Source organism: Tubulanus polymorphus, chromosome 8 (assembly GCF_964204645.1).
Source record: "Tubulanus polymorphus chromosome 8, tnTubPoly1.2, whole genome shotgun sequence".
NCBI classification, from domain to species: domain Eukaryota; kingdom Metazoa; phylum Nemertea; class Palaeonemertea; order Tubulaniformes; family Tubulanidae; genus Tubulanus; species Tubulanus polymorphus.
In genome coordinates this window covers 8,897,291-8,918,695 of record NC_134032.1, presented here as the reverse complement: position 1 = coordinate 8,918,695, position 21,405 = coordinate 8,897,291, and the positions used below count along the sequence as shown (strand labels likewise).

At 41.4% G+C, this 21,405-nt stretch overlaps 1 protein-coding gene across 1 annotated transcript in view; it reads right to left on the bottom strand.

The window, feature by feature from the left end:
• Nucleotides 1-21,405, bottom strand: part of LOC141910238 (uncharacterized) — a 40,292-nt gene that overhangs the window by 4,650 nt on the left and 14,237 nt on the right. The window contains exons 26-43 of the mRNA XM_074800955.1: nucleotides 21,152-21,262; nucleotides 20,655-20,775; nucleotides 19,884-20,017; nucleotides 19,190-19,361; nucleotides 18,415-18,683; nucleotides 17,659-17,795; nucleotides 17,040-17,202; nucleotides 15,823-15,927; nucleotides 14,205-14,315; nucleotides 12,829-12,948; nucleotides 11,638-11,853; nucleotides 10,447-10,554; nucleotides 8,484-8,600; nucleotides 7,415-7,553; nucleotides 7,180-7,337; nucleotides 6,084-6,267; nucleotides 3,617-3,915; nucleotides 2,237-2,376 (exon numbers count right to left, since the gene is read on the bottom strand). Of these exons, the coding sequence (XP_074657056.1) occupies nucleotides 2,237-2,376; nucleotides 3,617-3,915; nucleotides 6,084-6,267; nucleotides 7,180-7,337; nucleotides 7,415-7,553; nucleotides 8,484-8,600; nucleotides 10,447-10,554; nucleotides 11,638-11,853; nucleotides 12,829-12,948; nucleotides 14,205-14,315; nucleotides 15,823-15,927; nucleotides 17,040-17,202; nucleotides 17,659-17,795; nucleotides 18,415-18,683; nucleotides 19,190-19,361; nucleotides 19,884-20,017; nucleotides 20,655-20,775; nucleotides 21,152-21,262 (2,804 nt within the window). The remainder of the gene's footprint in view (nucleotides 1-2,236; nucleotides 2,377-3,616; nucleotides 3,916-6,083; nucleotides 6,268-7,179; nucleotides 7,338-7,414; nucleotides 7,554-8,483; nucleotides 8,601-10,446; nucleotides 10,555-11,637; nucleotides 11,854-12,828; nucleotides 12,949-14,204; nucleotides 14,316-15,822; nucleotides 15,928-17,039; nucleotides 17,203-17,658; nucleotides 17,796-18,414; nucleotides 18,684-19,189; nucleotides 19,362-19,883; nucleotides 20,018-20,654; nucleotides 20,776-21,151; nucleotides 21,263-21,405) is intronic.

The following is a 21,405-nucleotide window of genomic DNA, read 5'->3' as shown; positions in this document are numbered from 1 at the left end:
CACAAGTGGCCGCGCAAGTCGGTTGCGATGCGGTTGTCAGCGACTGTGTGCGACTAGTTGCTGCCAGTCGCAACAGCACGCAGGTCGGTTGCGACGGTCGAGTCGCGTCGGAGAAAGTAGAACCTGTGCGACTCATTGCGACTGGCGTCGCTGGCAGTCGCAACCCGTCGCTGTATTGAACTCAAATCAAGTTTAGTTTGATTTGAGTTCCATGGACGCTGGCAGTCGCAAGGTAGCGTAGGTCAGTGAGTCGTTGCGACGCGATCGTCGCTGGCGGTCGCAGTGAGTCGCGTCGCAGTGAGTCGCAAGCCGTCGCAAGGCCGACCTTCGCCCGCCTTAACGATTTTGTAATCGAGTTTACGGAGCCCCGGAGGGGACATAGTGGGAAATAAATATTTTTGTTTTCCTTCGCACGAAGTGTTATTCGTTCTAACGATTGAAATGTTTCTCGTTCGAACGAATAAAAAATATATCTATTTCTCACCATGTCCCCTCCGGGTCTCCGTACGAGTTGGCAAAATTAAGACAAATTAGCAGCTGAGAGTGTGTCTTCAGCAGATCGACTTTTATCGAAACTTTGATGCATCGCCTCTGTCACGGCTTATCGGGCGGAATAAGCGATGTTCCAACCCGCTTGCGTAAAATATACCATTCATACCCAAGCAATATCTCTGCGTTCTGTATGAAATCTCTCGGTTTTCGCGCAACACGCCTAGATCGCGCGGCGCCGCTGCAATCCCCTGAGGAAAACTCATCATCGCGCACGCGCTGAAATTATTCATTATTCAAATTTCAATCGACGCGTTTGGAAAAAATATAAATTGAAAATTATGTTTTTTTTGAATCGACGCGCAATTATCATCTCGAGTGTTAATTGATAACCGCACGAAACAACTACACGCATTCTTTATTGAAAAGATTTTCAGTTTGTAGGCGTTCATTTTTTTAAACATAGCGTCCAAGTGATTGTACAGCCTCGATGGCTCTGTTCGGGTCGCTATCATCAATCTACTAATTCTGTCATGTATGCGGTACTTGATTTGTAATTTTGTATTCGATTTAATTGACGATGAAATAAATCATCGTTATTACTTATATGTAAGTTTTGATTAAATATCGATCAGCTATACAGTCCCTTACTCGCTAAACTCAATTCTAACACCTTCGCAGATTTTTGCTGGCGATTTCGGATTTTCATATCAGCGACGCAGTGAACCCAAATACCGCATAATTTTACCGAGCGTAAAACCATTCGCGAATCTCGAACTAGCCTAGAATCCTTATAATATCTATACGCCCCCATTTTCCTGAGGTTTATGAGATCATTTGCCGTCTGATTCTGCGTTCGAAGTTTTTGAATATCTTTCTCGACGACTGACCTTATTTAACAATTTGTGTTTCGAGATGACGCACCGAGGGGACTTCCTACCGCGCGCCGCCATTTCATTGAACATTTAGCATTTTCCTAACGCGCATAACCGTAATACGAGTGGTTCAACTTCGAAATAGGTCAACATAGCTCCGTCGTGGATTTTTATTCAACTGAAGAGAGTATAGTTCGGTTTCGACATGTTTCACAATTCCAACGATTTAAGATTGCCGACCTATTTTGCTTGTCGACAATTCCTGCGAATGGATTTGAAGTATCATAGGAAATAAAGGACCATGGGTCCAGTAGGATCAACTGAGTACATTTTAGTTTTGAGCACACAAATCGATTTAGTCTCGGATTTGCAATAACGTATGACCAGCTGATAAAGATGAAGTCATGGTGCATTGTGTAATAAACATGTTCAATTTTGGTAATATACATGGTAATGAGTTTCCTTTATGAGTCACAAGTACATGGTAAAGCCATTCTTGATAATGATGTCACTGGGAAAGCCCTTCTAAAGGAATTTCCGAGTGATGCCCTTCTGAAGGGCTTTCTCTGTGATGTCACGAAACAAGCATCGATTAGTAGAATGAGGAAAAAATTCATTGAAATTTTGCACATTTTCTCCCGGCACTTCCGAACAGCTTGAAGCTGGTGGACGAAACTTGCCATATCAATTCCAATACCTATTTCCCTCCGAACGACAAAATATCAGTTGTGTATATCCATTGGTTACAATTTGTGCCACCAAGGGCTAACAGAAAGATACACTTAGTACCGTTCTTTAAGGATTAACACGAATGATCATAAAAAGGTGTTTTTGAGTTTATAATTCATTTTGAAATTCTATTTTGTACTCACTCCGCAAGCAGTTATTTGGTAATGCGAATAACCGGCGCACAGTGCCGTCGAGGTGTTCACTTTATCGCCATAGGCTTTTTTACAGTCATAATCCGACCTCAAACGCATCTTAGCGTCTCGTAACAACGGCACGCGGATTTCTGAAAAAAAATAGAAACAGATATAATCCGAATGAATTGGGAGGAAAAAACTGGACGCACAATCGAATCTACCCGCACAGCGCCGTGTGGATCTGGAACCAGAGACAGATAAACTCACGTAGCCGTGGAACTGGATCCACAGTCAAATCAAGCCCACGCAACTGTGGCACTGGATGCATAGTCAAATTAATCCATAAGCCGCGATCACACGGAGACGATTTGGCCCGGGCCAAATTGGCACGGATCAGGCTCGGGCCAAATTTGGCCCGTGCCTAATTAGAGAGCGCGTTCACACGTAAACCATTCACTCGATACTAAACAATGCCCAAAACAACGCGAAGTGGATCATTTTCGGTGCCAGTTGCAATTCAAACGCATTCATTTGCCTGGTGCTAAAATTTAGCTCGGGCCTGGTCCGACGTTTTTGGTCGGGCCAAATTTGGTTCGGGCCTGGTCCGACGTTTTTGGTCGGGCCAAATTTGGCCCGGGCCCATTTGGCACCCGTGTGAATTATTGTTCCGGGCAAAGAATGCTCGCGGATATAGTCACATTAAACCAACGCAACTTTGGATCTAGACCAAGAGTCAAAATAAACCCCCAAAATTTCTACTAGACCTAGCTTGGATTTAAAGCCGCACAAATGTTGTGATGCTGGTCCGCAAATTAAAACAATTCAACTGTTGGTGATCTTGGTCCAAAGTCAATTCAAATGAATCCCACAGTGTGGAACTGCATCTACAACTTGCATAATGGCGTACCGTTACAGGGAAAAAAATCAATTAAGAAAATGAGATATAAAAACGTGATTGGAAAAAATCTTCTTAACCTTGCGGGCCAAACGCTGGGTAAGTCTTCCTTTCAACAGCGGGTAGCCATGGCAATTGACATTTATTGAAAAAAAACCTGCTTTCGAGGGGAGTCTACTCGTAGATCGAGGTGCAACCGTTGACATCAGATTTTATCGGCTGCATGCGAGATTGGCTTCGCGTTTTCTTCATTTATTCCGCGAGCAGATTTGATCGCCTTCCTTCGTTCGACATAAAACCTAAATTCATCGCGACATTTGACGGCGTTAATCAATGGGACTTACCGCCGGACTAAATCCTCGTTCAAGTAACTAACCGACTGACTAACGAGCTACACGCGGCCGAATACGAAAATATGAAAGCCGATTTCCGCGCCTGATGAATTGAACTTTCTTCGGAATTAATTATCCAAATTCGATATGTTAGATACTTACCGGAAAATTGGTCGACCGAGCCCCACCCGCTGACGTAACAAAGACTAGATTTGCGTCGCTGAAAGTCAAGGTCGTCGGGTAGACATATCGGTTCGATGTACGACGTCGTCGGGACTGGTCGCGCCAGACGGACCAGAGCGATGTCGTTCATCAGTCCGTGAAGTTTCGTATAGACCGGGTGGACGATTATCTTTCGGACTGGTACCCGCTGGCCGTGCGCCCCGGCCCGGTTTTTTACGATCGTTCCCAAGAAGACGGAAAAATATTGCGGTACAATCGACAGCGGTAGTTGGCGCCCCCTACATAAAAAAGCAGAAGAACATAAACATTAATGCTTCACTTAATGAGATTTTTAAATAGATTCTTAATTTTCTTATTTTTAGTCTATTTCGGTAATAACAATTGTTCTAATTAGTAGTCCCTCGTGACCTGTTCCATAGTCGAAACCTTAGTCCAAAATGGTCTTAAATCATAAGACTGGTCTTAAGTTATTAGATTGGTTTGAAAGAACTAAGGTTTTCCAGGACTGGTCTTAACTAAACCATAACTGTGGAACCGGGTCTAGAACTGGAGAGTGAAATGTGAAAATATACAAGTATGAAATATTTTGATATAATGTGATCGAGGAGATTAGATGGGGCCAATGAAGGCTTATAAAATCTCGAATCCCCAGCACGCACCGTTTCACACAACTCATACACACAAACAGTCATACACCTTCACCCAACATGATGATAATGGTAATCATAAGGATGTGAAAACGTTTATGGCACCCGTTTCGATCAAAAAGGAATATGGTTTTCCAGCGCTTTAAGGATAGTGAAAATGCATCTAAATATTCCCCACAGAAAGGCAGATTCAGACTGGCGCCTGGAAACTGTAAAAAGGCTTATTAAATGGTTTCCATATGTTTGATTGTGGTTTCCACAGACAACTGGCCGTTTAAAATGTCAATAAGTTGATAAACCCACGTAGGAAGAAAGAAAAAAATTGAAAATGGCTAATAGAATCAATCAGTTGAAACGCTAAACTTTCTAGTAATTTTGTTTTTTTTTTACTGTGTTGGTTTATCAACTAATTGTATCTAATCTTATTCAGATCATCATCAATTTTCTCTTAATCCAAAGAGTTCCACAATGATTGAGGCAATAGATTGGAAGCAGCGTCTGCCGGATCAAGAGAGCGCTTGATTGGAGTGAACGTCGAGGTACCAGATGATCAAAAATGAACTGATTTTGACAAAGTATGACCTATCGATAGAATCATCACCGACAAAGAAATCGGTTCATTTTCAATTTTGTTTGATAGAAAACCTAGTAATCAAACGGTCGCATTCCAACAACGGTACGAAACTAGTTTTTAAAGGTCATCCCCAGAGCCACGGAAATAAGATATTGAGAACGCGCTAATGATAAGGTGTCGTCGACAGTCCTCGCTGTAGGACAATAATAGTAAATCATGATTTCATGACACGAAACCATCGAATTTCTATCGCAGGCACTCAGAACTGGGGAGTTGACGATGCATGCGCATTAGTTCGGTACGCCTCTACTTAATCAGATGAATCGAGAAACTCGATAAGGATAGATAAAATAGGAACTAAACTAGTCGACAAAATTCCACAATAAAAAAAAAACTATCAGATAGTTTGACGTTTCGACTCAAATCTATGAGCCATTTTCAAAAACTTCAGTTTTTCAAAAAAAAATTCAGTTTTTGAAAATGGCTCATAGATTTGAGTCGAAACGTCAAACTATCAGATACTTTTTCTTTTTTATTGTGGGTTTTTGTCGACTAATTGATATTGGACAGCCACTTGTCTATGGAAACCAAAAGGAACTAAACTGTCCAAGAAATCATCGCAGTCCGACGATAGAGCGCAACGTAAAAAACATTTATCCTTAATATTTTTACGCGCAATCTTTTTTATAGTTTCTACGACACGTAATAACTACGTGCACGTAATACAATATGGTAGTTTATGCGTAGTCATTACAATGTAGCTAATCAGCCAACAAAAATGATAGGATACAAATCGAAATGTGGAAGAAATTGAAGCGCGGAAAACCTGGTGGATCGGCACTTCCCACAAGTAAAATCATTCATTGCCGCATGTAGCTGATGTACTACGGCTCACTAACGCCATCTGGCGGACCTAATTTGCAAAACAAATGGTATGCTATATTGCTTGTAGAATATGTCAAACTGCACATTAGCGCACTTGGTGGATCCTCACTTGCAAGAGGCGAAATATCTAGACGATATCCTACTACTGCACACTAGAGGCGCCCTGTTGGTCCTCACTTGCTGCAGGAGGATTCCTGTAGGCCTATTGCTATAGTGGATGATGACCTACTGCACGCAAGTGCGCCTGGTGGGTCCGCGCTTGCCACAGGAGTGCTGTCGGTACCCCATGAATACAAATAAATGTTTGAAATGATATCTATTTTCAAATACCATGACGTACCCAATTGCGCCAAAGCAATGCGCGGCAGTTACCAACCATTCAGAACTAACCAATGACGCTCCACATCGAAATGTATTGTGGAAATACAGCGAGGCCATCCACGGGTATTCGCCTGCCAGGGCTAGATCCCCGCCGATCATATAGGGTGATACATGTCTCAGGTTCGAATCCCGTTTACCGCAACCTAAAAAAGAAAGTAATTTGAAATGTGGTTACCCCCTGTATCTTAGAGTTGCGTCTGTAAGCATAATAATGTTTGCTCTAACAACGCTGTATATATGTGCTGCTAAGATGTTACTTGAACGGTCATTGCTCAGTTTTGCTTCGAAGACAATCTCCAGTGACGCCGTACTGTAAGAAAATATCGATAGGGCATCGATCGCTATGAATGAGAATCGAATGAAAGTCGACGGCTTTACTATTAGATAATGATAAGCCCTCGTGAACCGTCTCGGATCATCGGTTGGATCACGTCATAAGAATTACCTAAAGACTATAGATCTAAAGCAAATCTAAACCGCTATATCGTGTCCCATGTGGCCAGTAAAAACGCTAGTTTTATTTTGTTTGTGTGCAGCGGATTACGCCAGCTCTTTAGATTAACGATATCAGTGAGAACTGTGATGATAGATTTTCCCAGTGCCACAACACGCCGTTGTTGTTTATCTGCTGACAAGCTTTGCCTCGACCATACAGCCCCGAAGACGTAAGTCTAGACTTCGTGTTAGAGTGTAGACACAGTAATCGATTGATGAATCGGCGATCTCTGTCACGTTGACCTTAACCATGCAGGTATTGGCATAATTAAAGATGTTTTTACGATACGGCTTTGATTTCAGATTTTTTTTTTTGATATAGCGACCACTAGTGATTGGAAAAAAAACAAACGAGTTCTTGGTGAACTGTCGCTCTCAGAGTTCGGGCATGAGTGTCCCCTAGTGAGAACTACGGACTTCACACTGACATGATGCTATATTTGTTAGCCCCACTACAGCAAAGCGACCGACTCCCTACATAGCAAATGGAACAGACACAAGTGTTCATGCCTGCATAGCGATTCTATGAATCATATAAATAATATTGATGAATTCAGTACCTTTCGGTTTACAAGTTAGTCTCACGAAGCGCCCTCTATTGCACTGACTCGACACTTGGTAACCCCCTATCGATGGCAGTTTACGGGTCCCGGTCGGAATCCGTGCAACTTTTCCGCCATACGCTTCGTCCGTGAATATCCGTTGCGTCAGAATTTTCCTAAAGCAAAGAATCAGATGTTGAGATATTTCAACTCACAACAACCGTTGAACCCCGTCTACAAGATTTGAAATTACCCTTTTCCGGTTAGTTGGCACAAATCGTCTGCCCAGGTGGCGTTCCAGTCGGACGCGCAGAGAGGCAGATACACCCCAGACGAGGACCACACCTGCACCGCATCCTGGCTCGAATTCACCGTCGTTGTAGGAATATTCACTGTGTAATTTAAGAAGGAAATAACAAACATGTTACAAACGATTATTTTGGGGAAAATATAAATTTTCGATACTATTTAGGAAAATATCATTATATTAGTAAGGTTTGCCTTCTCGTCTAACAGGCCCAGTTTCATAATTAGGACATAATTCATGTCCAGTCTAAGCCATTGATAAAGCGAGTCGATATATATATAAGTCTGGACCCGTTATAGAGATAGACTTATAGTTCCGGACATGTTAGATCGTTCCGTGCGTCAATCGTTTATACCCGGTCTGAAGTTTTAGTTCGGAATCATATTTACTGTTGCCGTATCTGTATCTACTGGATATAATCATTGCCACAATTAATTCGCATCTCCCATTTTCTAAAGGTAATAAATCAAGGGATTTCTAGGGGAAGTTAATTAATGCGTTTTCGTTATAAATGCCGTTATCGATGTTCTGCAGCGTTTTGTTTTATTTATGTTATGTTTAGAAGATCCTCTCCCGCTCCGTTTTCGATGATTCTCGATCCCCAGCTTTCGGACTAGGAGACAAATTACATTTCGGCTGTTGGGAGTTTCCCAACACGTCTAAATTGCTTCTGTATTTATTAACGTTTATTAGCGAGCGAGGTTTCATTATATGGATCATTCGTGTAAATAAATCGAGCGTTCCGTTGATGAATTCATCTTGATTATATCGATCGTCGTCACGATATCACCTACGCCCTACGCCCGTGCTATTAGTTCAAGAGAGGAGCGATAGGTTAACATATCCGGGGCAGGCTCGAGGGTCATTCTGTCATAATTGGTCATCAGTATATACATTTCAGTGTATGTCTGTAGTTATAAGCGCGGCTGTTATTGCGTCTCGGTCACGATCGCCAATCGACCTCTTTCGGGAATCAGTTCAATCGGCACCCGTGTACCGATAATTTCCCACTTACCGCAGTCTCGTTCGTCCGAACCGTCGGTGCATTGTCGTACGCCATCGCAGCGAGACGACGCAGCTACGCACGTGTAGTCGGTGCAGGTGAATTGCTGATCGGCGGACTGACAGCTACCTGCGGGGGATATGAAAAAAAAAAAACAATGAATGAATGAATCAATCAATTACTCATTGCATTATAGTTACGATATAAATATAAACAATACATGTATACAACATTCCACGAATTTTGACTCAGATTGACCCCGGCGAGCCAATAGCTGTTCGCGGCCGAGGCCTCGTGAGAATGAAAAACGAAAGAAGCAAAGACAACAAAAAAGCAAATAGAAAGCAAGGGGGAACAATGAGGAGAAAATTAGATGACAATACAGAGACGCGCATACTCAATACTGCATATATTTTGTATCTTGTACAGGGATGAAAATGTAAATAGAAAGACTAGGGTGTTACGCGAAAAGGGCGAGCTGTATAACCGCTGGCCGAATAGCTAGTTCTATGACACCCGGGTTCGATTCCCGGTGAGTGCGCGCAATTCAACTGTCACTTCTCGTAATCGTAATGTTATGAGGCTAATCGATGGGTAATACTTGGTAAGAAGGGGTGTCATGAACACTTGACCGTTCAATGACGCCCTGAAAAGTAACGTAGACGTCATTCACTGTTGGATAACCAATGGGGAACCGGCACACCAGCTATCCCGTCAGATGGCGCCACTGAGATATCAGACGCACTCGATCAAAATTAGTTCATTTTCAAGTAACTTTGATCCCAATTTTCGGGCTTCCAATCCAAATTTTGGGAAAATCACACATCGAAATATACTCTGATTAGTCTTTAGAGATCATACGTGCTACGATTTTCGTATATCATGCATAGAATTTGAGAAATTATTGTTAGATTTTAAATTGAGTTTGAGAAGAAATCCAGCGTCGACGTCGTATTGTACACTAGCGACCTGGCGGATTATGGCGGAATTCCGCTTGCCACAGTAGCGCTGCCGGTTATACCATTGTTGGATGACTGCATCGCTGTACGTATTTATTCGTGGCAAGTAAAATTGGATTGAATTGAATTACCAGCGGCAACGAGTGTAGCAACTAAATAAAAACTATAAGATGCGATATCGAATGCGTAGTGCGTGCGCTCACTACCAATTATCAAAATATAACCAAAATATAGATATATTTTAAATGGCGCATGGCCAAGGCGTATATTATTGACAAATAAGAAACGAAAAACGCCCTCATCCAGCGCAAGCCGTAGTTCAACCATGGATTAATAAATAAGCCGAGTCCAGTCGAGTGGGGATTCTACTGAAATAGCATCTTCGATTCCGCCGGAAAGGTAAAATAGACGACCTTGACACCGTCGAATAACTGGAGGAGTGTTATGTATTAGTGGTTATATCATCTACAGACGAGTTAGCGAATTATCACGCGATATTCTTGTAATTGACACGATATGTATCTCTCAGCAAGTAGCAGGCGGCCAGTGGTAATCGCGAGGCTTAATTACGCTTTGTGAAACCGGTCCCTAGATGGAAATTATAACCAGACGACTTCGACACCCATGAGTTAACCTTTATATTCCACCTTAAGGTCACAACTGCGATTGATATATGAACTCATTGACTCCAACACCCACGCCGCGGAGTTTGACAGGTCACCTATGTGTGGCCATGTAATGAGAGACGATGCAGATGAAACTTTAATTAAGACACGTTGATTCGCTCTCCATAAACATCGTTTCCATAAACATCGTCAAAAGCGTCTCGAGAATTATGTAGACTAGCCTTCAATCCCATTTTTGGCACTGCAAAGCCCTATCTACCCATTGGGGTATAGGGGAATAAGAAACGCATAGTTCTTTGTTTCTCAACTGCCTTCAAATGCAAAACAAATGCTAGCAAACAACGTGGGGATTTTGGTGTCAGCCTTTATTGTTCTGGAACGTGTACTTACTGCAGTTCAACTCATCCCAACCGTCTTTACAATCATTGTATCCGTCACATTTCCATTCGTTTAGAATACAGCCACCACCGGGACACATCGACTCATTCGTCAAACACGCTGAAAGGAGACAGTAATAACTATTGAAATCGCACATCAAACTCAACTCAAGTGGATCAAGTTTTCTTAACATTGGGTTTAAATTGTCTCCGGCTTCAGTTCCACAATAGTGTAGGTGTAATTTCTCTATGGACATAGTTCCATAGTTGTAGGGATTAAATTTGTCTCATGAATTTTGTTTCACAACTATAGGTTTAGTTTTTCTATGGATTCAGTTCCACAGTTGTGTGGGTTTTATTTGTCTTTGACTCCAGCTCCACATTTTTACAAGGGTTTAATGTGTCTAGGGATCCATTTTCACAGTTGTATGGGTTTATTTCGTCTACTGAACCCGATGATAGTTGACAAGGGTTAATTAGATAATGATACAAATATTTATAACTTCCGGAAAAACAAATAGAAATAGTGATTAAATGTGAAGAGTTGGTTTTAGAGATAAGGAAATGCAATAGTTTAGTCTGAGGGAATATTTCAGGAAACAGGATTCAGAAACATGGTATGTAGTGTTGTTGGTTTGGAATATATTTCTGTTCCGAGTTGCTGGTGGTGTTTTCAGATTGTGTAGAAACCAGACTAAATTTGGTAGGGAAAAATCACTTGGTAAAAACTTGGTAAAGAGAGATAGTAGTTAAGCCGGTAAACAGCAGAGAGAAGGGAGTTCGAATTTTGGCAGCCGCCAGTACAGTTGTTTGTAGATCCCATGGGATTGCCTCGTTGTTAGATTATTTTTGGGAGAACTTCATCTAAGAGGCGATCGATCAATGGTGGAGAACCCGGGCAAGTTGTTTGTAGATCCCATGAGATTGCGTAGATGTTAGATTATTTTTTGGAGAACTCCATCTAAGAGGCGATCGATCACCAGTTCCACACCATTACATGGGTTTAATTTGTCCGTGGGTCCAGTTCCAATGTTGTGCGAGTTAAACTTGTTAGATTGGCTGTCTGTATTTGTCTGCGTATCCAGTTCCACATTTGGTGTCAGTATTTATCTCTGGATCCAGTACCACAATGGGTGGCTCTATTTGTATCTGGATCCAGTTCCACAGTTGCATGAGTTTTAGTTTGTTTCAATCATCAACTTACTGCAGTTTGACTCATCGCTGTTATCGCCACATTCGTCGAAACCGTTACACCGTTTCGTCTGCGTCAAACAAAGCCCGTTCGCGCATACGAATTTACCGGAGCAGTCGCACCCGAGTTCATCGGTCAAATCATCGCAATCCGCAATCTCGTTACATAGCGTCTCATTGCCGATACATCGACCGGAGGACTTACAAAGATACTGTCCACTTTTACAAGCTGAAAATGAATGGATAGTTTTTTGTAAAAGCAAAAGCCATTTTTCAATCCCACCTAACCCTGTGTTAACCAGGGTAGACTTTGCCCAGGTGGTTATGCTCAAAATTTTTCTTCAAAATGCTATGTTTGAAGATTAAATCAAAATATTTTGTCAGTTTTCATAAAAAGAAACTCTGTTATTTAAGATCAGAAGCATAAATCTGAAAATATTTTGTTGTCAAGTTTATGTAAACTTTTCATATTTTACCAATGTTGCGAATTTGCAACATTTCGAAAAACTAGGTCAAACAGAGGCAACAATCAAAATAACTTTAATTATGGACTATTAGTATCATGACACGTTCAGAAAATGAATTGTATAATTTTCTGCCCACTAGAAATGTGCTTGGTTAACATAGGGCCAAACAGCCTCGATAAAGTGACGTTAAGTGATTTTCACTGTTTTTCGAGGCCCGCTTTTACATACTTACGTAGCTGAGCCTAAAATCATTAACAAAAAGGTCTCTAAAAATTCAGGTTTTGAGCCGCGATCACACGGAAACGATTTGGGCCGGGCCAAATTGGCACGGAGTAGGCTCGAGCCAAATTTGGCCGTGCCTAATTAGAGAGCGCGTTCAAAAGTAAACCACTCACTCGATACTAAACAATGCTTAAACAAAGTGAAGTGGATCATTTCCGGGACCAGTCGAAGTTTACACGCTATCATTTCAGTGCCTTGTTGAAATTTGGCTCGGGTCTGCTCCGAAGTTTTCGATCGGGCCAAATCTGGCCAGGGCCAAACAGGCATGGGTCTGATTAGCACCCGTGTGAAAAAGCTCGTGTGATCACGGCTTACCTTTGGCCGTTTGATGGTTTAAAACGTCTTCGAACGTCTGAATTCAACGGTTTTCAATTCAACCTGTTCGAACCGGTTTATCCATGCGCCGTTGAATTTTGCAACGGAATGTTTAAAAAATCGTTTATCGATCGACCTACCTTCTGGACAGTTCAATTCATCCGAACGATCAGTGCAGTTGATTCTGCCGTCACATCTCGCTTCTCTAGATACGCATTCGTGACTGGTCGCACATTTGAAGTCGCCCGGCCGACAGATAACTGAAAATACAAGCACATACATATTCAGTCTGGTTCTTCTTGCACGATTTTTTGTCGTGGCCCATCCGTACGGATGATTTTTCTAAAAACTGGACCGAATCAGCCACCATGATCGTTGAGAAACCATTTCTAAACGGGATTTTTTCCCAATAATTTTGAATCTAAGGCAAGAAAATTTAAATTCTACGGTCTATATCTGAAATAATATGTGTAATAGATCGAATGGTTTCGCATCGGGTCAAACTCTAAATCGATATTTGAAAAATATCTTACACGAACTCAGGGTAGAATTCGACCGGTCTTAACATAACCGAGTAGAGAGACAGCGTGTATTGGATTTCTCTTACTGTTTCTTTGTTTATTATACTTTTTATTGAATTAGCCATCAACTAGGGGTAGAGTTTTATCAGTCCCATTTACAGACCGAGTCTACACCGCAGTAAGGAGCAGAGTCTACTGTATTTCTCAAACTCTTACTCAGTGAGTCGAGAAGATACATAATATCCGTGTATGATGGATAACGAGAGAAATCGATCCCACAATGATTCAGTACGCCTGATGGTGGCTAAATAGTATTTAGCCGAAACGTTGCTCAAAATATATACTCTTCTATTCAAGAGTTTTTCATCTTTGACTGAATCATTGTGGGATGTCTCTCGCTATTTTGCTGATTTGCCATCAACTCGGGGCAGAATTGTATCAGTCCCAATTATTACAGACATAGTCTTCACCGCAGTAAGAGGCAGAGTCAGAGTCTAGCGCATTTCTCAAACTCTTACTCAGCACTTGTCATCAACTTGGGGTAGAGCCTAATCAGTAAGAGGCAGAATCTACTGTATTTCTCAAACTCTTACTCTGTATCTTATACCCTCCACGTAAACGCGGTAAGAGGCAGTACTTTCAATTACTCAATTAATCGGTATTTGACACCATCTCAGAACCAGTAGGTATATCAATAGACAGGGCTCAAACCTGAGATATCCCAGTTTATCCGAGACAACTCAGACCATGGACGTATGAACTATACGTGCTCGGGTACTTTTATTAGGATCAAGAACGGTCGGTATCTGGGGTTATGCAATCTAATCAAGCAAGTCCTTCAACCCGAACAGGTACGCGGTTCACCTGTAGTTCAAAGAACCGTGTAGGCTCGGATAACGTTATAATTTCGTTTTAATCAACAATAATAGAGATTAATCAAGACGGCTTAATGAGTCGCGCTTGATAGAACAAACAAGATTATAGTCGACATTTACAGCAGGCGTGTTCGTCCCGTCCGTTCGGACAGTCCGGAAACCCATCACACACGCGACTCGACGATACACAATCAGTGCCGTTTCCGCATACAAATTCATCCGCAGAACATGCTGAAAAGTAGAATGATAATAACAGTAATAGTAATGCTAACACTAATGATAATGATAATAGGATTAATAACAATAATAATGATAATAATAATCATATTTACAATATCAATTTTCAATCATCAAAGTAATTATATTTGTATACATTTTACATCGATTAACAGTAGGCATTTTACACTTTCACACTTCATATGATTATCATTTATATATATGAGCAGGTAATCGCAAGAAGCAATTTCCGTCTCTTAAACATCCATAAAATCCCTTTAAGAGATCGAAGGATGTTGTATTCATGAAATGAATAAATCTATACATGTAGTGGGGAGTGATAGTGAGCCGCGATCATTCGGATTGCCGTCTGGCCGTGGTCGAACTGGCCCTGATAAACCCCGCGAGTCAAAGACGCATGGCCCGTCCCTAATCAGAAAGTTCGTTTATCTCCGGAAACGATTCCTTTCTCATCAGGAGATTTACTCATGACGATTCTATTTCTGCATGTATCTGTATCGAGGAACAATTTGGTAGTGTAAAACTAGTGGCTCGAACCGAACCTAACAACGGCCAAATTTAACACGTTTGTGTGATCGTAGCTTTAAATTACACAACTTCACAAGTTAAGATTTTATTTTGCTCCATATGTTTTACAGAGAGGTTTTGAGCACAGATGATTCTACCCTACAATACATATTACAAATTACAAGGATGCCAAAAATGGCAAAAAAACCTAAATTGATAGGAGTTTTTGCTGGAGTTTATGCGAAATTGTTTTTGTTTTCTGGCGAACTTCTGGCCAACTCGTAACGTGTAATATGATAGAAGTCTGATACAATCACGCTCTAAAGAAAAAAAAAGGAAAATGAGGTGTTGGTTAGATTTGACTCGGGGCAGTTCGATTAGTTCATATATGTATATGTACAATGTTTCCTCCTCGTATCGCGTGGGTTCTTGGAACTGATTAGTCCAACTGCCATACCTTGGATACAATTTCACACGCGCATAGCAGTTTCATTTCAAATTATTATTAGTTAATCTGTCTACGTCCGGTATAGCATTACTGTAAACTGGTTTTATATGACAAATACTTGATGATTTCACTTCGATTCAGCTATGGACCCTGCTCGAAAAAGGGTGTGGGTTTAAATTCATATTCGAATCTGCATGGATCTTACTTCGCAGTTATGTAAGTTTAGTTTTACTCTTTGCCCAGTTCCACAGTTGAGTGGGTTTGAATGGACTCTGAGCCCAGTTTCACCTGTTGCGTGGGTCTAATTGACTCTGAACCAGGTTCCACGTTGTGCGGGTCTAAATTGACCCTGAATCCAGTTCCACAGTTGTGAGGGTTTTGATTGACTCTGTGAATCTAGTTACACAGTTGTGTTGGTTTAACTTCACTCCGGATCCAGTTCCACAGTTGTGTTGATTAAATGTTTCTCTGAATCCAGTTCCGAAGTGTTACGTGGACTACAATTGGGTCAACTTTCATAGTCACGCATGGGTTTAATCAACTTACCGGGACATCCACTCTCATCAGCTTTATCCTGACAGTTTGTAATGTTATCGCACTTGTGTTCTTTTCCATAGATACATTGTCCATTACCACACTGTACCGCGCAGGCTGAACAAAAAAAATGACAAAATTTTTCCGTTAATGACATTGTCTAAAATGCTGCATTGACGCATGTTGGGTGAAGCGACTGATAAAATGATACTAGAACGGTCGAAAATTTACTTGCACAATCTCTCGAAAGCACGGGAAGGCCTAAATGCTTCCGAGTAAACTGTGAATAACGCGGGATGTCTCATCAACCCGGTGTAAACAATTGTCTGCGAAGCCGGCGGTGATTTTGATATTATTAATCAGTTAATCAGGCCAAATCCTTCGCCCCGCTCCCGGTTCTACGGTGGAATACGCATCACGATATTTGCAATTATTTCTAATCTATATTAACGAAACTCACGAAGAGATTCCAAATCTTGATTATGTTTCGGAAACTTTGATATACGAAAAGATCCGATAAGCAAAATTTTCCGGCTTCAAGAAGGAGGTGGCAAAATATTGGACCATACTTAAGTGACCTTAGAATTACGTTATTAAACGAAAACGAGAATAAACCTAATGGTGAAAGCATAGGGAGTTGACCAATAAAGCCGGTGGTAGCAGATATGATACCGATAGCGAGGCCTCAATACATCTGAATTCATTGAACACCTGTTATTCTGCACTGTTGCTGACTTCTTTATTTTATGTTCACATGAAGTCGCAGTACCCGCTTTGAGCTAGGCCTGGTGTTTGACCCCCACAAGGATTTACTCCTCGGGGATCCGATTTCGATCTATATGTGTATTTAGCTCTTGCTACATACGATAGCGCCATAGTCTTCACCCATGCGCCATCTATCTTCATTTGCTGTCATTATCGAGGTATCAAATCTGATACCGACGGCGTTGTACGCTTAGAATATTCAGATACCCCTGTAGTGTACTGTACACAGTATGTATATGTGAATATTGCGAATAACCTTTCTTATCATTTCAAATATCTTTGTTATTCTCCTTTTGTATAGATATGTGTACCACGGGAATCGGTAGAAGAGATAATAGAATTACTATCGTAAACCTCTCTACAACGGAGAGGTCCCCAGAACCGAATACGTACATTGCAGAGAGGTTTAATTATCTATAAACTTCTTTTCTACCGCCTCCGAACTATTCCGGAGAGACACTTACGGAACGCGGAGTCGAACGACGCCAGCAGTTTCTTCACGTCCGAGAAACCGTTCGGGAGTTTCGAGTTGCCGCATCCGTTCGGCGAGTGGAAAAAGCTGGTAATTCCGACGAGCGTCCAGCGTTCAGCCGAGTCTTGACAAACCAACGGGCCGCCGCTATCGCCCTAGATACGAAAATGGAAGAAAAACATATAATTCGTTCTTATCGCCGCTGAGATCGGATAATTGGAATCGATCTCACAAAAACGTGGCTCCTACATGATGTTTGTACCAACGGATTGAGCGGGAGAAATACAAACATATTATAGAGCGAATTCCACTATGTTAACGAAAGCCGAAGTCCGAAAATGTTTCTGCAAGAATGCTTAAGATTTTTCTGAAGAAAACTACTATAGATTAATCGTCAAATAAACTACTGGCTCTGGGAAACATTTTCGAACTTTGTTTTTTGTTATCATTTTGGGCTTCTCTTTAAATAATAATGATATTATATATTTACAATATAATTTATAATATGATTGAATTTTGGGAGCCAATAGTCTCCCTGTGCTGGGAGCAAATCGGTCGGCGCCAGTGTCGTTCAATGTGCACCCTGGGCCAAACCCGGGAAGATGACGCACCTGGCAAACGCTCATGGTACCCGACTCGTAACCGGCGCAAAGCTGTACGTCGTGTATGGTTCCGTGCCAGCTGGAGTTGCATCTATTCAGCGAAATTAATTTCATTTTTCCCTCCTGCAGATCCTCAGTTCCGCCTCCTAAAATAAGAAATTAGAATTTCGATGAATCCTCTTTTAAGTTATTTTCAAAATTGGTCGGTAGTTTGTCAAAACTTGATCGTTAATTGCAAAGAGATGTTTCGTATCAAAAAGGGCACTCAAAATATCCAAAGACTCCTTTTGGAGTACAATGTATCCATAACTTCGGGAGTAACGTAACCCAATCCGACGGTATCAAAATTGGTCGATTATTTTTCAAAATATGATAGTTATTTTCAAAATTTTAGAGAAACATTTAGCGAAGATTTTTCCCGTTTATGTTACAGCATTTAACAGTCATTTTCAAAATCAAAATCTACCAGTGCTGACTAATTGACACCCGAAAAGTGCCGGGGATTTACTTTGAAAAATTTCATCCCAGTTTTTTTTATAACGGGCATACCGCTGCGTACCGTTAGTTACTAATAATAACTTTGGTTTACAGGTGCTGCCATCTTTCATCAGAGATAAAAACCGATTACTGAAAATATTTATACACCGTGATGCGGCGTACTAGCGAAGTTCATCAACGATTTATACACCGCACTGTGGAGTAGACGCACCGAAAGGTTTTTTTTAGGGGAGGGCAAAGGCCACAATTATCTAAACAAATACGAACCATTTGAGTCGATATCACCCCAGCCGATTGTGTAACATATCGAACTGGAAGTGAACATCTCTCGTTCCCGGCCAGGCAGACAAGCCGGCCGTATCCGATCGGTGAAATTCAACGGTCGTTTCAGTCGCAATGCCGCCATGTCGTACAAGTCTTTGGTGTAGTGCGGATGGACCCATATTTCGGCCAGTTCCGCCGTAACCCTGTTGCCGTCCGGGTGGGATTTCTTGGTCGTACCCAACGCGACCGTATAGCTACTAATAGGATCGCTCCTGTAATGACAATGCGTGGACCGTTTACGAGAAATCCGAATCGACATCGAGAAATTATAGCTTTCAGGAACCAGAGATCCTTGGACATTGAGATGTCGTCGAGAAAATCAGAATTTCGGGACATTTTGGGAAAATGAACAAAACGCCCCACCTTTCATCACCCCCACTATAGGTGTGGCTTGGAGACAACTTGGCTTAAGTAAATAGTCTTGCTTTTTCATGAACTCAAATATAACGAATATGCATGCATGTAGGGCTAGTTGGCAGGGTACTCTGGCATGTATCGATGCTTTCGCGTTCGAATCCCTGCCAGGGAGCATGTGAGGTAAGGGAGAGGGTAATTGACTATGGGGATCTATTCCATATTGACTATGAACCATTTGAGCGCCGGTGAACTTTCCACGAGAAACTGGCACTTTATAAATCTGCATTTATCATTGTCATTGTGTATACAGGTACATCTCACATCCTCTTCAACGATCGAAAAATATGTATGTCATACTAACTTTTTGATGCAATGTCCTGCCGTCAGTACGAGGTCTTTACCGACCAGAGTGCCGCCGCAGATGTGTTGGTTGTTCAGCCGCAATGACACCGTCCACGGCCACTTGCCGGCGGTAGCTGGACGTCCGTTCAACACGTACGACGTGGAAATCGAGTTACTAGCCTTACCGCAAACTGTACGAAAAAAGAACCTCGACAAAATTACTATAAATACGGTGTTTTGAAGGAAAACCACATTTATGAAGAACCAAGAGGGCAGTTAGTGATGATGTATACGGCTTTTTGATAGTTAGATTTCCAATCCCATTGATTAGAAATTACTTTTTTGAATTACGAATCGTGAGATAGATTTTTGAGTTTGTGTATTGTAAAATCACCCATTGCTAGCGCCCCCTTAGAGCTATAGCGCTATAAACGACTGCAAAAAGACAGCTATTAGACAGCATTAGAACCCGTTGAAAATTTTGACAGGTTTCACTTCTTTGCCGTCCAGTGGAAATAGGTCATGGCCGCTGACAGCTGACCTCGGCACAATCTGCCGGATTCCGATGGCAACCGACAGCCAATCTAATCGGCGAATGAGGTGGATTTGTGAGATATGAATTTCCAATACCACTTCGAATTGTTTTAAGCTGTCCCTCTTCGATTGTCGTAGCTGGTTATATGATATTTTTACGGGTTGTTTTTTTAACGTACCTAGATCGTTGTATTCCGCGGTTACGATTCTTTGACAGGTAATTACCTCAGTGAATTGCGCCGCAGAGCCGGTAATCAACCTAGCGAACGGACCTTGGAACGAAGCGACAAGTGAACCTTCTCGCAGGAGCTTCCTGTTGATATAGCAAGACACTGCTTTAATGAACGCCTAAATCGAATAGGATAGCGGAAGGTTTACGGTGGCGAGCGAGGATTCAGTGATGAATCGCCAGGATCGCTAGTGGCACTGGGTTTCGCGTTTCAGTTTCCTTCTACATTCCAATTAATGTCGAGTCAAATTTTTTCGTTGGTAAATCAATTTTTAGTGAGACCTATACCAAAAACTGAGCAAGAAAGCTGGATGGCTTGTTTGATAATTTTCGGATAAGGAAGCCTAAAAATCGATTTAAAATTTTATCGATAATGAACTGATTTTTTTACTTAATGAAAAACCCAGTATTTTGTTGCGCCATCTGGTGAGTGCCCAATTACGTTGCTTGCATCCATAAATCTACTAATGACATCCACGAATAGATAGCCTTTTCTAGAATAATTGAATTATCCCTATAGACGCGTTTAAAAAAGATGCCTGCTCGCATAAAACCCCCAATGAAATCTAGACACTTTCAGCAATTACTAGGCGGTCAGTTTCAAAAACCACAACGTCTAAATTAGATCACCATATTATGACGCCACAAATTACCAATCCGCGCTGCCATTCGGGGACATTTCAGGGGACGCAGATCACTGACAAGAACAACTTATTTTTACCCCTTCGCTAGCGTCTCGCCAACCATCTCCGTTAGACTAGTGTTCCAATCATCGGTGCAAATTGGAATATATTTGCCGCCGACCAAAGCTCGTAGAATACCTGAATCAGCGTCTATAGAAACTGAAAAAATAAACAACAACAAAATAACTTTAGGCAAATATAGTTGAAACGATATTTGAAAATGTTTTGAATGTTTGGGTTTGTTTCTGTGATGATTTTTTGGCTGTTTGTGATCGGTGGAAGGGGTATTCACTATTTAGCCAGGGGATGGGGAAGGGGAAGGATATGATCGCTATTCAGCATTTGAGGGAGGAGAAGTATTCGTTATTTCGAAGCTACAACAATTGTTGTGAATATCATCAGAAAATTGATGACCCACTACGAAAATCTAGAATTCAATACATTTTGAATGAAGTTTCACTAGTTTAAGCTGGAAAGAAAACAAATCAAATTGATAATTTTCAAAGATGATCTTTTTAAGGGATAGAAAACTCACAACAATCAAATTCATCGGAGCCGTCCTTACAGTTCGCGACACCGTTACAACGGAGTGTGCTGTCTACGCACGAGTAATCTCGACAGACGTATTCGCCTGGTTTACAATTACCTAAAGAGAAATTAATCGTCAAAATATTAGATATCAGAACAAAATTTCCGATATCAGAATTCCACGGGATAAGAATTCAAAACTAAGATGAACGAAATCGAATTATCAGAATAAATGGAAAATTCATTTTGAAATAACAGCCT